Source organism: Harpia harpyja, chromosome 23 (assembly GCF_026419915.1).
Source record: "Harpia harpyja isolate bHarHar1 chromosome 23, bHarHar1 primary haplotype, whole genome shotgun sequence".
NCBI classification, from domain to species: Eukaryota; Metazoa; Chordata; class Aves; order Accipitriformes; family Accipitridae; genus Harpia; species Harpia harpyja.
In genome coordinates this window covers 18318189-18340409 of record NC_068962.1, presented here as the reverse complement: position 1 = coordinate 18340409, position 22221 = coordinate 18318189, and the positions used below count along the sequence as shown (strand labels likewise).

General features: G+C 45.2%; 1 protein-coding gene across 2 annotated transcripts in view; it reads left to right on the top strand.

Moving 5' to 3' along the window:
• Positions 1–22221, top strand: part of LOC128135569 (electroneutral sodium bicarbonate exchanger 1-like) — a 40035-nt gene that overhangs the window by 10078 nt on the left and 7736 nt on the right. For both annotated transcript variants that reach the window (XM_052774599.1, XM_052774598.1), the window contains exons 5-14: positions 17044–17125; positions 17834–17968; positions 18420–18555; positions 18770–18930; positions 19863–20048; positions 20157–20245; positions 20378–20535; positions 20908–20995; positions 21484–21630; positions 21803–21894. In XM_052774599.1, the coding sequence (XP_052630559.1) occupies positions 17044–17125; positions 17834–17968; positions 18420–18555; positions 18770–18930; positions 19863–20048; positions 20157–20245; positions 20378–20535; positions 20908–20995; positions 21484–21630; positions 21803–21894 (1274 nt within the window). The remainder of the gene's footprint in view (positions 1–17043; positions 17126–17833; positions 17969–18419; positions 18556–18769; positions 18931–19862; positions 20049–20156; positions 20246–20377; positions 20536–20907; positions 20996–21483; positions 21631–21802; positions 21895–22221) is intronic.

Here is a 22221-nt window from a genome sequence, read left to right as displayed (position 1 = left end):
GATTTCTACCTTTTCTTCCATTCTATCCTATCGCCACCATTTTCCACTTTTGATACTTTTGATAATAAAAGCTCTTTTGACTATACGGCGTTGGACCTCGTTTGTGTCTTAATCTCACTCCTGGGATCATATCGAAACCTTCCCCGACATTGGATCGGGACATTTAAATTGGCGTCACGGACAGGATCCCTTGAGACGAGAGTGCCGTATTGTTTCCCTGCTTTAATACGTGAGACCTCTCAGGAACGTAAGGGGGGGCAGGCTTGTGGTGTTTGAAACTTTACGTGCTGCCTTCCTGAGACGACTGCTTCCCCGCTTTTTATAAGGTGTTTGAGACTTTACGTGCTGCCTTCCTGAGATGACTGCTTCCCCGCTTTAATACGTGAGACCTCTCAGGAACGTAAGGGGTGCAGGCTTGTGTTGTGTTTGAAACTTTACGTGCTTTAATACGTGAGACCTCTCAGGAACGTAAGGGGGTGCAGGCTTGTGTTGTGCTGTGTTTGAAAGTTTACGTGCTGCCTTCCTGAGACGACTGCTTCCCCACTTTGTATAAGATGAGTGATAACAAAATTGCCCGTTTGGGGAAAGAAGCTTTGTTTGATTTTTTAGAAAAACATAAAGCACGACCCTGTGTGCTTGGGATAGACTGGGCCCAGGGAAATTGGTATAATCTGCAGAGCGTTATTGATCGGATGGTCGCTTTACAGAAAGATGCTAGAGTGCGGTCAGGGAAAGGAAAAGCAATTGTCTGTGCCGTTCTCGGTGCCAGTCTGGCTGCAGCAGTGGAGGATAGGGATTGCCACCTCACTGCAGAATCTCAAATTATTGAATCCCTCCAAAATCTTGTTCAGTCCCTTATGGGACAAGTGGCGGGATTAAAAGCACAACTTGAAGCAGAAAAGAACCGAGTGAAACATTTGCAAATTGCTCTTAAGGAGCAGCTCCTTGCAGGTACTGTCCGTGAGGAAATTCCTCCAAGATCAGAAATTGGCTACCCCTTTAAGGACCTGCAGGCAGCAAAAGAGAGAGTGGAGAAGTTAGAGCTGCCTTCATTGCGACCTTTAGTCAAAACTGAATATACTTATGATGATGAGCAGGACCAGTTCCCCCAAGTTACAACTAAAGAGGTCCCCTATACTGCCACTGAGTTGGCAAAACTAAAAAAGGAATTTGGCCGAACCCCTAAGGAGTCAGAAACAGAGTATGTGTGGAGAGTATCGTTGTCGGGGGGGGGACCGGATTCTGTTAAGTGAAAAGGAGGCAGAAGGGTATTGGGGACTGGGAGTGTTTTTAACTACTGGGAATCACCGTGCCCCCTGATCTTTAACCCAACGGGCAGCCTATTGGGCGGGGGGTTTGAACCCCTTGGAGAGGGGGGATCCCCTCGCGATTACAGGGACTGTTGATCAATTAGTGGAGAGTGTGCAAAAGGCAGCTTGTCTGCAGATGATGTATGATCGAAAATTGGAGCCTAGGCAGGAGTCCCCGATGATGATGTCGGTGGATCCTGAGCGAATGACTCCCCTTATACGGGGACTCCCTGATTCTCTGAAACCGATTGGTATACAATTACAAGGAAAAATACAGGCGATGCCCCAGGGCGAGAGTGTTGTGGCTGCTTCAGGAGGATTCACGCCTGATCAGCACCGCCGCCCCCCAGATAAGAAAATGTGGACTTGGGGAGAAGTGGCCCAGGAATTAATTAATTACGGGCGCAAGTATGGTCCCGTTAACCCTCCAGCCACCAAAACAGACTCCAGGGGCTTGAGGCGGGCTGAAGTAAAAATAGTTTCGTGCCCTGGGAGTGATAAGAGAACACCCCTTGCTAAACCGCCGGGGGGGAGAGATATCCCGAACAAACGTAATATACTGTGGGCGCGGGGATACCAGAAGGGGATCCCGCATGACTTAATGGACGGGATGCCAACAGACAAATTGGAAAAATTGGTAACAGGGTGGCCTGATAAATCAGCAAATAGAAAAGTGAATTTTGAGAATACTACTCCCAGCGCACCCTCCCTGATTGATTTATCAGAAACAAACGCCACCCAAGAGCCGGCGGGAAACTAGATCCTTCGCCTTTCGGTGGTGAGCGGGGGGGCGAAGGTTGGATGTATATTAGACAGCTCACTGAAAACGGCCAGGGTGATTTATTAATTACAGGCATTGTGGGACCAAGACAAGTTCCGGTCACCTTTTTGGTAGATACCGGAGCTCAGATTTCAGCTATTAAAACCAAAGACGCTGCTAATTGCGGACTTACACCCTCCAAACAGCAGCTTTTTGTGGCAGATGCATTCGGCATTGTTCAGCCACAGGCATTAGCAATGGTCAGCCTGCGTTTGCCAGGAGAAGATAGTGTCACTACAGTGACGATGGTTGTGGGGGAGTTTCCACTTAACCTTTTAGGACTCGATGTTTTAAAAGGAAAGACCTGGATTGATAACAAAAGGAGACAGTGGTCGTTTGGCTCTCCCACAATAGATATTCGGCTGTTAAAAGCCGCGCCGCTGCTTCCCCCTTCAAAGCTTACAAATGTTAAGCCCTACCCGATACCCTTGGGGGCCAGAGAGGGAATAGCGCCTGTGTTAGAGGACTTGAAGGGACAGGGTATTGTAATTCCAACCCATTCTCCTTTTAACTCCCCGGTGTGGCCAGTGCGAAAACCTAATGGCAAGTGGAGATTAACTGTAGATTATCGCAGACTTAATGCAAATACTGGTCCATTGACAGCTGCGGTACCGAATATTGCTGAGCTTGTAGCTACAATATAGGAACGAGCCCACCCGATTATGGCAACAGTGGATGTTAAAGATATGTTTTTTATGGTCCCCCTGCAAACAGGATCAAGACCGCTTTGCATTTACTTGGGAGGGTCAGCAATTTACTTTCACCCGACTCCCACAAGGGTACAAGCATTCCCCCACTCTAGCTCATCATGCGTTAGCGCAGGAGCTAGAACTAATTCAGACAGAGGAGGGGGTCAGTGTTTATCAGTACATTGATGACATTCTTGTAGGTGGGGATGAAACAGAAAAGGTTCAGAAAACTCAGGATGATATAATTTCTCACTTGGAAAGCCTGGGGCTGAAAATTCCATCAGAGAAAATACAAACACCCTCAAGCGAAGTAAAGTTTTTAGGAATTTGGTGGAAGGGAGGAATGACATGTATCCCCCCTGACACCCTTTCCTCATTGGATCAGATTAAAATGCCAGAGTCAAAAAAGGATTTGCAGCACGTACTAGGATTACTTGCGTTTTGGAGGAAACATATCCCTGATTTTTCAATTATTGCAAGACCCCTGTATGACTTGTTGCGAAAAGGGGCTCAGTGGGAATGGACCAAGCCCCACGAAGAGGCATTGCAATTGCTAATTTTTGAAGCAACTGCCCATCAAGCTCTTGGTCCTATTCATCCCACAGACCCTGTCCATATTGAATGGGGATTTGCCAAAAGTGGGTTATCAATACATTTATGGCAAAAGGGCCCCGAAGGACCCACTCGACCTATTGGGTTCTATTCTCGCAGTTTTAAGGATGCAGAAAAAAGATATACTGCTTGGGAGAAAGGTTTGTTTGTAGTCAGTTTAGCCTTGAGAGAGGCTGAACGGACTATTCGACAGCAGTCTATAGTGCTTAGAGGCCCGTTTAAAGTAACCAAGACAGTTTTAGCAGGAACTCCGCCCCCTGACGGGGTGGCTCAGAGAGCCTCTATACGGAAATGGTATACCCAAATAAAGCATTATTGTGACATTTTTACTGTGTCTGAGGGGGCAGCAAAGATGTTAACCATTCAAGAGGAAACAAGCCCAGATAGAGAAACACCTGAACTTCCTCCTGTTGAAAATATTTTGATAAAGAAATTAAAATCCAATTATATAAGAGTTTGGTTTGATTAAGAAGTAGAAAATTGTGAAGCATAATGTATAGCAGTGTTAAGTTTGAAATGTAGTCATAGAAACTTTAGGAACTGTGTTATGTGTGACTATAGGAACCTTAGTATTGTTAAGTTTGAAATAAGCAAACCATAGAAACCTCACCAGGAAGATACTGGTCTTTCTATGTTTTGTTTCAAAAACTAAGGAAACCGTCATGGACACCAGTTTGCTGCTTGGAAACCCCCTTACCCTTCCCATCTCGATTTGAGGATTCTAATCAGTAGAGTGAAGTGAAATTGACCAATGATTGTTTTAACATAAGAATATTAATAAGGTGGTATGATTAAAAGACCAATCATTGAAAAGGAATTAACATTTTGCTTGGAAATCTAGTGAATATGTATAACAGGTGCGTATTTAACTGTATTGTTAGACAAGACAGGTGCACACGATAGGTGGAGCGATCCCCCATGTGCCCAGCGCTGCAATAAAGGAGTGCCTGCTTCTTAACTTCTCATTGTTGTTAAGGAGTTTTATTCCGGATTTCGGCAACAGTTTTGGCGACCCAGATGGGACCTTGCGAGTGAGACTGGACGAGATCGAGTGGTGATCGAACTCCAGCCGGCACCGAGGGATTCTCGGGGGGGAACCATCGCTCTCGACTCGCAAAGCTCCTCGCAACGTTCCCTGGAGAAAGGGTAAGGCACTTCTTCTCTGGAATCTGTTCGGATAGCCTGCCCGTAAGGCGCGGCGAAAGCTTCGCAGGGTTGGGGCTCAGAGGGTACCCGTCTGTGGAGAAGCCTAGGCGTCTGCCCGTAAGTCATAAGCGAAAGCTATTGCTGGGTTGGACATCTGTGTATCTGGGATAAGTCTGCCCGTAAGTCATAAGCGAAAGCTATTGCTGGGTTGGACATCTGTGTATCTGGGACAATTGTCATTTGCATTTATTTGGTATTTGATATTTGGTATTTGGTATTTGATATTTGGTATTTGATACTCGATATTTGATATTTGGCATTTGATATTTGGTTATTAATATTTGGAACTTTGATATTTGATTTTTGGTGCATTTGGTATTTGATATATAAGTATAATGGCATTAGCCAAATTATTCAAGAGTAAGAGTATGGGAAATATAACCACTGATGAAAAGATACCGAAAACATCACCATTGGGATGTTTATTGGCACATTGGAGTGAATTACATGATGATTTACGTAAAAGTCAAATGGTTGAATATTGTAATCATTGGTGGCCTTTGTATGTTTTGGAAGAGCAGGAAAAGTGGCCAACAAATGGAACTTTAAGTTATAATACTATATTACAGTTAATGTTATTTTGTAGGAGAGAGGGTAAATGGAGTGAAGTGCCATATGTGGATCTGTTCTTTTATTTGAGACAGAGAACGGATTGGCAAAAGGAATGCAAGTTAATTAGTCGAGACAATTTGGTGATGACATTGACTGCAGAAAATAAGAAAGCTAAGAGTTGTTGTTCGGCTTATGATATTGGAAGGAGGTGCATTAGATGTACGGTACCAAAAGAGGATGAAATGGAACTAGAATTAGAAATAGCCCCACCAAGGGAGGAGCAGGATCTCTCTCCCTCACATTCACAGGAAAGGAGTATTGAGTCAGGGAGAATAATTTATTGGATAGTACTGAAAAACAGATGGTATTAAAAACTGGAGAAGCACGAGCAGAGGCAGCGCTTATGAATGAAACGCTTTCTGGGACTTTGGAACAGAGTTTTCCTTCAGGGGATCCCCAGTGGGATCCAAATGACACTGTACACAGGAGAAGGTTAACTCGATATCAAAAATGGGTATTGTATGGAGTAAAGCATGCAATGCCGAAAGCTTTGAATTGGTCTAAATTATATGAGATAAAGCAAGACAAAAATGAATCTCCCTCTGTGTTTTTAGAAAGATTGAAGGAAACCGCTAGAAAATATACTGATTTGAAATTGGAAACAGAAGCAGAACAACAACAATTGGCTTCGATTTTTATGGGACAGTCCGCGCCTGATATAAGGCGGAAACTCCAAAAATTGGAGGGAGAGGATTCAAGAAATTTAAATAAAATGTTAGAGGCAACATGGAAAGTCTATAATAATCGAGAGAAAGAAGAAGAGCAAAGAAAAGAAAAGAAAGAAAAGATTAGAGACAGTAGATTAATAGCTGTCTTAACAGGGAATGCAGCAAGAGGAAGGGGACGAGCTCGGGGAAGAGGAAGTTTTAGAAACTTTGGTAACCGGGAACCTAATGCACCTCTCGGAATGAATCAGTGTGCATATTGTAAGGAGGATGGACACTGGAAAAGGGATTGCCCTAAAAGGCAAATAAGTCAACAAGAAGCTGCAAAAATGATGACTTTAAATGAATGAAGGGGACCGGAGGGGAACCCAGCTGAACCTCTGGTTACAATTAAGCTGGGAAATGATAAAGTTGAATTTTTAGTTGATACGGGAGCAGTATATTCTGTTTTGAATACTTATAAAGGAAAATTGGGAAATAAAACAGCGAACATAATTGGAGCGACTGGGAAACAGGAGAATAGACCATTCTTTCAACCCCTTGATTTAAAATTTGGAAATAAAGCAATTACACATGAATTTCTGTATGTACCAGAATGTCCGATACCCCTGTTGGGTCGAGATTTGTTATCCAAATTGAATGCACAGATAGCTTTTGAGGGAGGAGAAATTCTTTTAAAAATACCAGAATCAAAGACAGGAGAAATATTGATGATACAGGAGAAGGTTAAGATTCAGGAGGTGCCGCAAGAAGTTGATGATGCTGTGATCCCTACAGTTTGGAACACAGAGATACCTGGAAAATCTAAAATGGCACAGCCTGTAAAAGTAGAACTGAAGGAAAATGTGAAACCAGTGAGATTAAAACAGTATCCAGTTAAACCTGAGGCTAGATTGGGAATCAAGAAATTAATTGATAAATTTTTGGAATATGGAATCTTAGAGGATTGTGAATCTGAATATAATACTCCAATTTTACCAGTGAAAAAGCCATCAGGAGAATATAGATTAGTACAGGATCTGAGGGCGATAAATCAGCTAGTGAAAGACATATATCCTGTAATAACCAATCCATATACACTTTTAACAGCTCTAGGGGAGAATCACCAGTGGTTTACAGTGCTTAATTTAAAAGATGCTTTCTTTTGTATACCCCTGGAAGAAGGAAGTCGAAAATTATTTGCTTTCGAGTGGGAAAATCCAAAAACAGGACGAAAAACACAATTGACATGGACAAGATTGCCACAAGGATTCAAGAACAGTCCAACAATTTTTGGGAGCCAATTAGCAAAAGAACTTGAGATGTGGAAACGAGATGGTCCCAAACCTGGACATTTGCTCCTACAGTATGTAGACAACATATTGATAACAACAGAGGAGAGACCAGCGTGTATAAAGGTAACAATTGATCTTTTAAACTTTTTGGGGTTAAGCGGATACAAAGTCTCTAGAACTAAGACCCAGATAACAAAACAGACTGTGATATATCTGGGTTTTGAAATCTCACAAGGGCAAAGACAGTTGGGAACAGACCGCAAAGAAGCAATTTGCAGTATCCCGGAGCTGAGAAATACCCACGAATTGAGAACCTTCTTGGGAATGACTGGGTGGTGTCGGCTATGGATAATGAACTATGGTCTGTTGGCTAAACCTTTATATGAAGCTCTTAAAGGTCCACCATTTGAATGGGGTCCAGATCAGCAGAGAGCTTTCAAGAATCTAAAACAGGCCCTGATGACAGCACCAGCCCTGGGACTTCCGGATCTGACTAAAGACTTCCATTTATTTGTACATGAGAAACAACACCTTGCACTGGGAGTGCTGACTCAGAAGATGGGAAGTTGGAAGCGACCGGTTGGATACTTTTCCAAACAATTGGACTTTGTAAGTAAAGGCTGGCCTGCTTGTTTGAGAGCAGTAGCAGGCACTGTGATGATAATACAGGAGACCCGAAAATTGACTTTGGGAAGGATGATGGTGCTATATGTACCACATATGGTGATATCAGTATTAGAACAAAAGGGGGGCCATTGGCTCTCCCCAAGCAGAATGATGAAATATCAGGTAATTTTGATGGAACAAGATGATGTACTTTTGAAAACCACTAATTTGACTAATCCTGCAGTCTTTTTGAGTTCTATACAGGAAGAAGGACAACTGGAACATGATTGCCTGACTACCATTGAGTATGTATATTCCAGTCGAGAGGATCTGAAGGATGTACCTATGGACAATCCAGACTGGGAATTGTACACAGATGGTAGCAGCTTTGTTGAAAATGGAATCCGCTATGCAGGATATGCGGTAACAACTGAAAAATCAGTTATAGAAGCCAATGCTTTGCCAAACACAGCTTCAGCTCAGAAGGCGGAATTAGTGGCTTTGACAAGGGCTCTAGAATTGAGTGAAGGAAAGAAAGTGAATATTTGGACTGATTCGAAATATACATTTGGTGTGGTCCATGTCCATGGGATTTTATGGAAGGAAAGAGGATTATTATCCTCTCAGGGGTCCAACATTAAATATAAAGAGGAGATTTTACATTTACTACAAGCAGTTCGGAAACCAACTGCAGTAGCAAGCATACACTATAAAACACATCAGTCAAGAAATACAAAAGAGATTATAGGGAACAGATTAGCAGATAAATCAGCTAGGGAAGCAACCAAAAGGAATGCCCTACAAATGGCATTAATTCCTACAAAAACTATTGCAATACCAAAGGAAAAACCTAAATATTCAGAGGAGGATGAGAAATTAGGGAGACTATTAAATGCAAGGAAAAATTTGGAAAGATAGTAGGTGACATCAAAAGGACAAGTAGTAATTCCACCATTTGTAATGAAGGAAATAGTACAAACAAAACATAAAGAATGTCATTGGAGAGCAGAAGCATTAGTAACTCTTTTAAAAAGGCAAGTAGTATCAGTAAAAATGCTAGAAATAGCTACAATGACAACTGCAAAATGTGAGATATGTTTAAAGAATAATCCAGTTGTAAAAAGGAAGGTTCAAATGAGAATGTTGAAATCAGGAATGAAACCAGGGGATTATTGACAAATAGATTTTTCGGAGTTACCTCGACAGAATGGGTATCGATACATTCTGGTGGGGGTTGATACGTTTACAGGATAGCCAGAAGCCTTTCCCTGTCGGACCAATCAAGCAAAGGAAGTCATTAAATGGTTATTACAAGAAATTATCCCGAGATTTGGAGTACCAATTGGAATCTCTTCTGATAGAGGTTCCCATTTTGTTGCAGAAGTGGTCCAGGGTGTTAGTAGAATTTGGGGAATTACATGGGACTTACACACACCTTGGAGACCACAATCTAGTGGGAAAGTGGAAAGAATGAATCAAACATTGAAAAGACAAATTAGTAAAATATGTCAGGAAACTAATTTGAAATGGCCTCAAGCACTCCCACTGACCCTTTTACGAATTCGGGTTCAGCCAAAGAGTGGGACGTTAATCAGTCCCTATGAACTATTATATAGTAAACCTTATGAATCTCCTGAACCAAATCTGAACATGCATTTAAAAGGAAAACAAGATATATATAACTATCTGCTTTCTTTAGGAAAAACTTTAACTACACTTCGGAGTGCGGTTGTTTGGAACAGACCTCTGTCTTTGGAAAATCCAGTACATGATTTCCAACCAGGTGACTATGTCTATGTGAAGACATGGACTTCTGAACCTCTTCAGGAACGCTGGAAAGGACCCTTTCAAGTATTGTTGACTACTTTCACCGCTGTCAAGATTGCTGAATCAGATGCATGGATCCACTATACTCGGGTGAAGAAAGCTCCATCGTCTTGGAAAGTTATATATAGAAACCCTAGAACCTTAAAACTGACTTTGAAGTATGCCTAATCTTCCATATAATTTTGGAATCTGGGGGAAATGCATTTTGATTTGGAAAATAATATTGGTGGGGATCTGGTCTGAGATTGTGGCTGAACAACAAGTAACAGTGAACTATGGAGGTACTCTGGGATTGGGATGTAATTTTACTCAGATTCCAGAATTTGATCCTGACAAATTAGAAATTAGTTGGATGAGAGAGAAAGGAAAAGGCGAGTATCTACCAGGACAAATTGAACTGAAGAAAAAGACAAGAAATAAGAGACAAACTGAACAATTAATTTACCTCCCAAAGAAAACTCAGGAAGAAAATTTGATGGTAAGATTGATTAAGGGATTTGCTAATTTCCAGAATGTGACACAAATTACTGCCTGTTTACCAATACCAAGGGCAGTTGGTGAATCCATTCCATGAGGAATTTTGACAATGAATTTAACTAATTTAGAACATAGAAATGTGACTACCCACTGTGAACAAAGACCAGTAGTTAGATGGCAAGAACAAGTGACAATTATCAAGAAACAATGGAAGTCTCCAAGGAGCAGGGCAGATTGTGAAAAATTATTAAATTCTGGTTTTATTAAATAAAAAGTTGGGAGATTTCATAATGTAGGATATTGTACTTATGATAAACAAGTTAAGAAAAATACAACTCGAATGATCATGGAATGGAAATGTGACAAGGCTAATCAGACAATATTAGAAAGGACAATTAGTTGAGACTCAGTGTGGTCTATGACTATACTGTCTCAATTCCAATATATGGCTAAAGCTCCTTGGTGTTTTACTTAGGACGGAACCATTTTTACAACTTGACCATCGGTAAATGATAAAGGGAGTACATTACGAGAAAAGGAAAATTCAGTACCGTGGTGGAAATGTGAGAAAATATACAATTACAGTACTAAAGACATGGCAATCCAAAGAATTCCACCTTTAGCAGCAGCCGTGAAGTATGGCTGCTTGTGTAGAGGACTTAAAAATGATCTTCAATTGACTGAAACCTTTAAACCTAAAAGAGGAACAATATTTAGTTACAGAAAAACTACTATTCAGAGTCCAGGACACTTAGTTTGGACAATAAGTGATGGAACCTGGACAACCCACCTGCCTCTTGATGGGAAGGTAAAACAAATCACTTTGGGAATGCCAACATTATGCCTAATTTGGAAAAAGTCTCCTTTTAAAGGATTGTTAGACAATTTGAAATTGGAACAGATGAAAAGGTCAGAAATAGATGATTAATAGAATAAACCCTCCACCGGAGTTAGAATTAGTTGGACCCTAGAATCTCTACTAACCCCTTTGGCAATATATAGAAATCGAGACTGGCTGTACCAACTAACAGGACAGGTAGAGAAACTGGCCAATGTGACCAGAAAAGGATTTAGAGATCTAAATATACAATTACAGACCACTTCCAAAATGACTCTACAAAACAGAATGACTTCAGATATGTTTTTACTCAAAGAACACGGGGTGTGTGGATATTTAAAAGACAGAATGGACCATTGTTGTATACACATTCCAAATGTAACTCAGAATGTAGAACATGATTTGGAATTATTGGGAAAAATTGAGAAAGACACTCAAGAGTTGCAGCAAGATATGCAAGAGAGTTAGATAGACAAGATTTTTAAGAGATTAGGTTGGAATCTGAGTTCTTGGATCAAATCATTGATTAGTACAATATTAACCTTGTTGATAATTTTTGTAATGGTCATTTTGATTTATTACTTTTTGAAAAGACAAATTACTCGTAAAACTTCTTTTAATCGCATGATCATCCAAGCTGTTGCAAGACAGCAAGATGGACCAACAATCTCAGAGTTTCCTCCACCATATAGTAAGTGATTAGTAAAATGATAGTGAAAGTATTGAAATGATTTTCAAAACTTTCAAAGGGGGGAATGTTGAAAATATTTTGATAAAGAAATTAAAATCCAATTATATAAGAGTTTGGTTTGATTAAGAAGTAGAAAATTGTGAAGCATAATGTATAGCAGTGTTAAGTTTGAAATGTAGTCATAGAAACTTTAGGAACTGTGTTATGTGTGACTATAGGAACCTTAGTATTGTTAAGTTTGAAATAAGCAAACCATAGAAACCTCACCAGGAAGGTGGAGCGATCCCCCGTGTGCCCAGCGCTGCAATAAAGGAGTGCCTGCTTCTTAACTTCTCATTGTTGTTAAGGAGTTTTATTCCGGATTTCGGCAACACTCCTGTAATACAAGTGGCCCCCCCCGTTTTCTGAACAATTGCGGAATGTTTGGTTTACTGATGCTTCCTCTAAACGAGAAGGAAAAACTTGGAAATATCGAGCTGTAGCGCTCCGCGTAGATGAGGACAAACAAATAATCACCGAAGGGGAAGGTAGTGCTCAAGTAGGGGAATTAGTTGCAGTATGGAGTGTTTTCCAGCATGAAGCTCAATCTACCTCTCCTGTCTATATCTGTACTGATTCCTATGCTGTATTTAAAGGCTGTACTGAATGGCTTCCATTCTGGGAACAAAATGGGTGGGAAGTCAATAGGATACCTGTATGGCAGAAAGAAAAGTGGCAAGATATTCTAACCATTGCTAGACAAGGAAAATTTGCAGTAGCCTGGGTGGCTTCCCATCAACAGGATGGCACCCCTGTTAGCCAGTGGAATGGCAAAGCTGATGAATTGGCCCGATTAGCTCCCCTCCAGAACACCCCAATAGCAGAAGACTGGGAGCGATTGTTAGAATGGCTACACGTAAAAAGGAAACATTCAGGGATCAGAGATCTCTATTGTGAGGCCCAAGCTCGAGGTTGGCCAGTTACCAGGGAAGAATGTAAAACTTGTGTGTCTGCCTGTGAACAATGTCGTACCCGCTTGGAAAGACACCCCCTGGAAGGTGATCCCCTACACCTAAGGGAGGGGAAAGGGTTGTGGGAGGCTTGGCAAGTGGACTACATTGGCCCCTTCCGGAAATCAGAAGGAAAGCATTATGTGTTAGTTGGAGTAGAGATAGTGTCAGGATTAGTCCAGGCCAAAGCCTTTGCCAGAGCTACTGGGGAAAACACAGTGAAAGCTTTGAAAGAGTGGTTTGGCACTTTCCCCAAACCTCAGTCGATTCAGTCGGATAATGGTTCCCACTTTACTGCTAACATAGTCCAAGATTGGGCAACACAGGAAGGGATCTCGTGGGTACGCCATACTCCATATTATCCACAGGCAAACGGGATTGTGGAAAGAACGAATGGCTTGCTGAAACGCTTCCTCAAGCCGCGTAAGCCTGGATGGGCTGAACGGCTACGGGATGCAGTGACTAGTGTTAACAGTCGTTGGGGAGTGAATGGGTGCCCGAAAATTACAGCATTTTGCCCGAAGACCCCAACCATTATGCCAGCCCCAGATAACCCGGATCGTCTCAGAAATCCATCATACTTTCCAGGCCAACCAGTCTTAGTTGAACTCCCCACGGTGGGAACCGTACCTCTGGTACTGGAAACACCGATGAATAAATATGCTTGGAAAGCAAAAGATGCTTATGGAAGGGAACATAAAATCAATACCAGGTGGATTATTCCATCCTTCTAATAACAATTCGCTTCTGGTTCCTTAGAACGAACCGAGTCTGTTTTCTCTTTTCTCTTTCAGGTGAAGACTCTGGAGCGTGCCTGAGGAAATATGTGAAGCTGTTAATCGTTTGTGTAGTTTTGTCAGTGATTGCTTTGTTAATATTTATAGGATGTTTGGTATACCACCACAGATGTTGTTTTGGTCGACTATTGTTGCCACCTTTAATATCTGGGGAAACTCCTGTGCCCCTCTTTTCGGCTTGGAGTGGCAAAATGAATTTGTGGCTCTAGGCCAGCAAGTGGCCAACACCTTTAATCTGACTAATTGTTGGGTATGTGGTGGACCGTTAGGTTTGGAAAGCTGGCCGTGGACTGCTGTCCCTATTTCCCCAAAATGGTTAGTGAGTAATTACAGTGAGGTCAAAACTGATTCTTACTGGGGTGAAGACACACAGCCCTGGACAATACAATACCCAGTCCAAGGTGAATATTGTCTGAACCGAACATAGAAAGAAAGATGGTATTCCTGTGGGAAATAGCAAGTGCAACTGGACCTATACTTATGACAACCATTACCTCACTAACGGTTGTAGACCAATCGATTGTTCAAACCATAGGGCAGCTATGTCACTGCCAGAAGGGGACGACCAGGCATATTGTCGCCTCTTGAGTTCCAGTTCTCCAAATTTTGTGCCTCACTGGTCCAGATGGGCCTGGGTGAATCAAACAGGGCACAGGAAACGGTTTTCCCATTTTTGGTCTTTCACTAATCAGTCTAATAACCTTCTTAATGTTACCTGCTTTTGGCACCGTGGTTCTGGTGCCTGGAGATGCAGACCCACTGATAAAACATATTCTCGTCTCCCTGATGGGACTCAAATTTGGTGGTCAAGTGATAATAAAGACCACTGTCAGGGACATTTGAGTATAGGTCCAGATGGACTTCCTATCTGTTGGGGCACCATAGAGGAGGTGGGAAAAACTGTGGACAGGTTGTTGATGAATGGTCCGTCAGATCATCCTCTGGGAGTAGGTAATTCAACATATTTCCAGTCACCATGGACACCTACCGGTTTGTTTGAAAATGGTGCACGAGCCTTAAAGGGTCACTATTGGGTGTGTGGCCAACGTGCCTACAAACTGCTACCAGCAAATTGGACTGGAGTGTGTTATGTGGGGGTAATTCACCCTTTGTTTTTCCCGCTCCCAGACGATAAAGGGGATGGGCTGGGTGTTAAGGTATACGATGATCTCAATCGATATCGGCGATCCATTGATACCTCTATAGCAGCTGGGAGTGGTCAAACCTGGGGCAAAGATGAGTGGACGCCTCAACGTATCATACAACATTATGGACCTGCCACCTGGAACCCCAACGAGTGTGTTAGCGGTGCTCGAGAACCTATCTATAACCTAAATCGCATCATCCGGTTACAAGCTGTCCTAGAGATCATTACTAATGAGACAGCCCATGCCCTTGATCTATTGGCGGATCAAGCTACACAAATGCGAACAGCAATTTTACAACATCGCATGGTTCTCGATTACCTGCTAGCCGAGGAAGGAGGTGTTTGTGGTAAACTAAATGATTCTAACTGTTGTTTAAAAATTGATGACAGCGGGAAAATTGTTAAACAAATTACTGCGGGAATACGAAAGCTGGCCCATGTTCCTGTCCAGACATGGAAAGGCTGGGACGTTGATATGTTTTCCTGGCTCCCTGGTGGTCCATGGGTTAAGCGAATCCTATTTTACTTGTTGTGTGGTTTTGCCATGTTATTCTTTTTACCAAGTATTATTCCCTGCTTTATACAATTGATTCAACGTGTTGTAACTAATATGCAATTTGTAACTACTATTTCGCCTGATGGTGTTAAACAAATTCGCGCTGTACACCGAACCACACCATCAGTAATAGAGATTGTATGAAATGCTCTTTTCTGGCTTTTCTATATAGCTGTCTTTTCTCAAAACCACCATGGGTCCTGAAGCAATCTTTGAGCCACGGGGTGGTGTAAGAGACTGAATTGTTATCTTGAACTATTTGCCTCAAAGATTGTTAGGTGTGAGGGACTGGGCTGTCATCTCAAGGAACTGTGAGCTGCTTATCTCGAGCCCTTTGTCTCTAAGATGGCCTGTTTAAGCAGGACACTCCTCTGTCCATAAGGACGATTACCAGGCCATTGAGGCATCCAGAGGAGGAAACAGGCTGGAGCTGATAAGACACTGGTTTCTGGTGTCGATCCCATGAAGGTCGTGTGATAGACAACACCTGCAGCTCATGACATCATCGAAACATGCCCTATAAAAACCCGTAGAGACAAGCTGTGGGGGCCTTCTTCATCACCAAAGAATTGAAGGTTGAGGACCGACGGGACGCCGCTGGATCCGTCCTTGCAACTCCCACCGCCGACTGCTTGCCTGAGGACCAACGGGACGCCGCTGGATCCGTGGTGGTGACTATCCTAGCAATCCTATCCCGACTGCTTGCTTGATTTCTACCTTTTCTTCCATTCTATCCTATCGCCACCATTTTCCACTTTTGATACTTTTGATAATAAAAGCTCTTTTGACTATACGGCGTTTGACCTCGTTTGTGTCTTAATCTCGCTCCTGGGATCATATCGAAACCTTCCCCGACATTGGATCGGGACACCGTCCTAGACGGGTAGTATGTTTCACCAGAACTGTTGACCCAGGTGGAAAAAACAGTCTTCTCGGTTCTAGCTAGCAGTCAGGATAAACTACTGTGTAGCAGGGTTTTCTTCTGAATCTACCCATTGATCCAATAAGATATTCTTTTTCCCTACCATATTTGTACCTCCTATTTGCATCCTCAGGATGCTAGAGCTTCAGCTCTACTGTTAGAAAGAAGAAGAGAGAAAACATGATGCTGCTAATGGGCTTTGCTTCTCAGGAGGGTGAACGAGCCTGTGAAGGGCTTTCCTTCTGCACACTTTTGAGCCTGAGACCTCTCATGCAGGAAGTTTCTCTGTTCTGGAGAGTTTTTGCTCAAAGCAGAGCTGGCTTCTCCCCAGGCACTAAGTTTTCCAAGCGGGAAGGCTCTAGGGGTGCGTGGCTTTAAATAGCTGCCTGGATCCGCATCGTAGCTTGTGATTTCATAATGGTCCCTATTGTGTCACTGGAGCTGGTGCACGTTGGGTGCCACTTAGCTCCTCCCGTGAGGGCTACTCCATCAGTCCTTGGGGAATCGGGCCCCCTGACTGATCTGGAGGTTCAGTTGTCCCCAAAACCCAGTGACTGACGTGAGGATGAACCCAAACGGGGGTTACAAAATGACCCTTCTGGAAGAGTTACAGGTAGCACGGCCGGGGCTCAAAAGTGCAGTTTTGTGGGGAGGGGAGGGGGGGTCCAGTTTGGAAATCACTTTGTTAGACAGGAACCTCAAGAACAAAGCAGGAGGTGGGCTTTTTTGGTCTGCAACACTCATCCCTCTCCTGCTGTAGTAAATACTTCCAGACTCGCATGGTATACAGTACAGGTGATGTTATGGGCTGTTTTATTTGCGTATGGGAAGAAAAACCTCCTACAAGTCCGTGGTTTGAGGGCTGTGCCTGAAGGAGGAGGAAGCACGCAGAGGCGTGATGGCTTGTGGACTCGCGTGGACGCAGGGGTGGATGATGGCTGGGAGGACGTAAGGGAGCTCTCCACCCCCAGCCCCAACTTTTGCCTTCTTGTCATTGCTAAACAGAGACATGACGAGGAGGCAGTGATTGACCGGGGAAGAACGAGCAACACTGTCAGTATTCGCTATGAGGAGGAGGAGTTGGAAGGTGAGTCTCTGCTGAGGTCCTGGTAGAGGGGCCACCAGCCCAGCGCGTTTTCCCATTGCACAAAGTCTCTCCAATGTGCCTTGCTCGGTGTCGCATCATGTGCAGCAAAACGTGCCACGCTTCTTAATAAAGCAGCACAGTTATTGTCACATTTTTTACTGTTATGGCGTTTTAAACGGAGGGAAAAAGCCCCCCGGGAGGCCACGGTGTGAGTTGTAGCCACGGGGCTCGATAATTCACGGCTTTTTTTCTCGCAGAGGCTGCTCCTGGCTTGGAGAGGTTAGGAGAATCATTTAAGGGCTGCAGACGCGGGGCTGTGATTTTCTCTTTTTGTTCTGGAGTTCATTACGATGGGACTGATTTGATCGTCTCTTGTCGCCTCGTGCCATAGAGAGATTTTGAAAATAGTTAGCTTGTGTTGCTGCCTAATGAGCAAGTCTGAGTGTTGTCCAGCCGAAGCTGGAATTTGAGAAGAGGTTCGATACTTTCAGGGCACTTTTAGATGACCCGGAGCCAACACTTGTTGTTGCTGTGTTGTTGCAAAGCTCGAGTAAAATAGGCTTGGAAAAAAGGAGGTCCAGTGAAAATAACATTAAGGGAAGCTGGTGTTGCTCCTGGGATTTAACCCAGGTTAAATAGCAAGGCACCAGCCACCTCAACCATTGCCGCAGTGCCGAGAATGCTGCAAAAAACGCTGCTTTTTCACAGGCCACCGGACCCTGTACGTGGGTGCGCAGATGCCGCTGGTTAGGCAGAGCCAGCGGCATCACCGACGCCACGGCCAGAAGCATCGGAAAGGGGAACCGGAGAAGGACTCTGCCCCGACGGAGCAGGGCTACCACTGTAAGTCCCACCGCGGCATTCGCTAAACTCCTGGGGGCTACATGGGCGCTGGGGCCTTCTGCAAGCAGGTCCCCGTGGCTAGTTTGAGTGAGTTGCTGTTCTTCCGAGGGAAAGTGGCCTTATTGAGCAACACCCTCTTTTTCCCAAGGTGGTGGTTTGTTTTGTTTTTTTTTAATGCAGTTAAATGCATAATGGGTTTAGGCTCGTCTTCCTCAGAGGGATCCTGGCTTTAAAAATGGCAATGTGGGGAAGGAAAGCAGCCCATCCTTATGCAGAGGTGGAATAGATGCTTCTCCTTCTCCACGGCTCTGTGGAAGCCCAGACAGACGCAGAGGAGAGGGGCCAGCCCAGTGTTTGTGGCTGAACTGGTGCTGACGGCCACTTTGCACGTGAGCGTGACGAGCTGTATTCAGGCACGGTAACGGGATGGGTCTTTGCCTTCTGCCCCCAGGCTCCCCGTCCCAGCGGGTGCAGTTCATTCTCAGGACCAAGGAGGACGAGCAGCACGTCCCTCACCGCTTATTCTCCGAGCTGGATGAGATCTGTGTAAAAGAGGGCCAAGATTCCGAGTGGAAGGAAACGGCAAGGTAAATCCCTGCTGCTGGCTGCGGTGGGAGAGGAGTCCCCGCACCGGCAGCGCCCGTGGGCTCTGCTTTCTCCTCTCCAGGACGCGAAGCTTTTGCAGCTGCAGGTGGCGACACGAGGAGCCTTCTCCTCTTGCCACCCCGTGGCTCTATCAAAGGGGTTGCGGAGCTGGGGCTGTTTTCTTGCAATGGGGCTGACCGCACCCAATGTCCACAGGTGGCTGAAGTTTGAGGAGGATGCGGAAGACGGTGGCGAGCGCTGGAGCAAGCCCTACGTTGGCACGCTGTCCTTGCACAGCCTCTCCGAGCTGAGGAGCTGCATCAGCAACGGGACGGTGCTGCTGGACGTTTGTGCCAACAGCATCGAAGAGATTGCAGGTACCGTGGGCGCTGCATCCCTCCGGGAACGGCCGAGCTCAGCTCGCCACGGTGCTCTTCACTCCCAGATCAAACCCTGCCCCAATGGCACGTCCTTTTCCAGAAGTCCCACTGTGTTTTTCTCATGAGCTGTTTTTGGATGTAGACTGGGCGTGCAACAGTCGCACCAGTTTTTTATTCCAATACGGGGTCCTTTTGAAAGCAGTTTGTGGGGTTGGAGAAGCCACTAGAGAATATTCTCCAGCCAAAAAGGAGTGTGTGTCAGGGCTTAGCAGGCTGCTCTTAGAAATACGGAGTCTGCATAAGAGCTGAACATCCTTAAAGGAACTGTTTCTTACAAGCTGTTTCCTCGCATTCTTTTTTTTCCTTTTGCCTTAACATGCAGCATTTAAGAGTTTTAAGGCAGAGTTTATCTGGCGATGACCAAGCAGTGTATTCCTGTGGGGAAGATACTTGAAGTTAATTGCAAAAGCCGCTTTGGAGAAGTTATCTTTGACTGGCGGCAGGTCTCCATTCAGCCCTTTCAAGGGCTGGAGAAGTCGGAGCCGTTCTTAGCACGTTTCTCCCCGGGCTCGGCAAATTGCACTCGATCAGCCCGGGAAACTCTGGGAACGTCTGTGCTATAGATTGCTTATAATTTGGGTAAACGTGTAGAGTCAGAAAGCCCAGGTCGGGCAAGAAAATTGCATTATTTAGAATGGGAAATATTTATCTTAGCGGAATGATGAATAAGCACTTGGATGATGTTTTTTAGCAAAAGAAAATTCTCGTTTTCGCTGCAAAGGCTGAAGATTATTAAAAGGCCTTGCTATGCAAGGCTGAGCCTGCGTTAGGGTGCAGCCTGTGTGGCACAGCCTTCCCCGGGGGCTTTGGGGGCGGGGACTTGTTGGGGTTTCTGCTCTGATGGCTTCATTTCCCTTTGCCATCCTCAGATATGATCCTGGCCCAGCAAGAACAGTCCACGGAGTTTGACGAGCACATGCGGGCGCAAGTTCGAGAAGTCCTTTTGAGGAAGCACCACCATCAGAACGAGAAGACAACCAACCTTCTCCCCGTTGTCTGCTCGTTTGCCGATGTGAGCAAGAGGCAGTCAGACCTGCACCTCCTCTACAAGCCAGGTGAGGGTTTCTGCAGGGCTTTGGCCCCATTAGACTTGTCCGGGCAAAGGAGAAGCATCCCAGTTGCTCCTTGTCCATCTCTCTGAGTGGCTTTCTTTTTCCTACCAGCCCAAACAACCACCCCTTGTCCTTCTCCCACCACTGCCGAAGCTAAAGATGGGGTGAACCGTGAGAGCAGAGCAATGGATTTAAGCAAGGTGAGACACTCGTAGCTTTCTTACGCCTTTAGGGCCAGATTTGCTCTTGCAAACTTGGCTGCAGAGTGTGCTGCAGAGCACTGTGGGCTTTGCTTTTGGGGTAATTGCCTGACAATCGCTTGTCGTGCCCAGGCGGAGCTGCACTTCATGAAGAAAATTCCCACCGGGGCTGAAGCATCCAACGTGCTCGTAGGAGAGCTGGATTTCCTTCACCAGCCCGTCGTGGCATTTGTCCGCCTGAGCCCGGCTGTCCTCCTCTCAGGCATGACGGAAGTTCCCATCCCAACAAGGTGCGAATGAGAAGCACAAATTTTTTCCGTAAAAAAGACACCCAACCAAACGTCAAGTTGCAGGCATCAGTTTGGTGTCTCAAGGGAACAAGGCTAGTGGGAGCAAGCACGTTCCCTCCCCCCACATCTCCTCGCCTTCGTTTCTCCATTCCCTGCTGTAGCTTTTAAACCCATCGGCCAATTTTAATGAAAGTTGGCCCCCAAATTAAATTAGCCGTCGGTTTTGAAGAATTTCAAATTCATCGTGGCGTCGCTGAGCCTACGTGTCCCGTCTTGAGCCACGCTCTGGGCTGGGAGCTCCCAGGGCTTTCCTTGGGTGCTCTTGGAGCAAGGACACCTTCTTCTCTCTCTCATTTTGTTTTTCTTGCCCAGGTTCCTGTTTGTTTTGCTTGGACCAGAAGGAAAAGGCCATCAGTACCACGAGATCGGCAGGTCCATGGCCACTATCATGACGGATGAGGTGCGACAAGATGAGATAGCTCCGGGTCATTTTTGCCTCTCTTCAGCTCTCCCTGTCTCTGAAGTAGTGAGGAAGAGGATTTGCTGTCCCAGCTGCCCGCAGCTGTCCAAATAGCCCAGCCCTCTTTCTCACCCCAAAGCAAACACGCGGATTTGCATCACCCCCCATCCTGGAGGCTGAAATCCCACCCGGGGTGCATCCTGCACCTCATCCTTCTCCCTGGGGTCCCCAGCACGCTGTCCCCAGTGGTGGCATTGCCAGGGCCAGTAAACTTCTCTTGCTCTTTAAGCAGAAGGGTATGGTGTGCCATGGGGGACGGGGGCCTCGTGGGGGAGATGATTACAAATGCCGTGATGCACAGATTTTTCCTTTTGGGGGAATATTTCCTGCCCTTTCCAGCAGGAAATTTGGGGGAGAAAACCTTGCGTTTAGCCAAGAGCTTATTGCGCTGGTTAGGACATCCGAGCTAGGTTGTCTTCTATTGGCAGGTTTTCCGTGACGTTGCCTATAAAGCCAAGAACGGGGCTGACCTCGTGGCTGGCATCGACGAGTTCCTGGATCAGGTCACGGTCTTGCCGCCAGGAGAGTGGGATCCATCGATCCGAATCGAGCCCCCGAAAAACGTCCCTTCGCAGGTGGGTGCCGCGTCGGCGGGAGGCGCGAGGGGGACGGGCAGGACGGCTGTGGATGCTGTTCAGGTGCCCAAAGTCACGAGGTCCCACTCTGACACAGTCACAGAGCCAGACCAGAAGCAAAACAAGCCAGTGGTTACAAATCCATAGCTTTATCTTACTGCCATTTTAACAGGAAAAAAGGAAGATGCCAGGAGCTCTTGATGACAGTGCTTCTCCCAGCACGCTGGAGAAACATGGTGGCCCTGAACTGCAGCGGACGGGGAGGTGGGAGCTTTAACAGTTTGGGGTTTTTTTCTGTTTGCCTCTCAAATCCGAGCATGCACCTTCCCTTCTAGCAGGTTTTTGGGGTTAGCTGGTTCAGTGAAGGGGCTCCACACTACCAGCTTGGTCCCCTGGGCTGGGCAGGTGGGAGATCTGGGCAGCTGGGCTCAGCCACAGCATCACCATTGCACGCAGGTTTCCTTGCTTTGGGATGAAGGAGAGTGCTTCTTTTTAGCCATGGAAGTTACTCTCTGCTTGTGATTGCCCTTCTGCAGCAAAGAAAAGTCAACATGTTCTTCCAAGAGAACAGACTCTCTTCTTTTTCCTGCC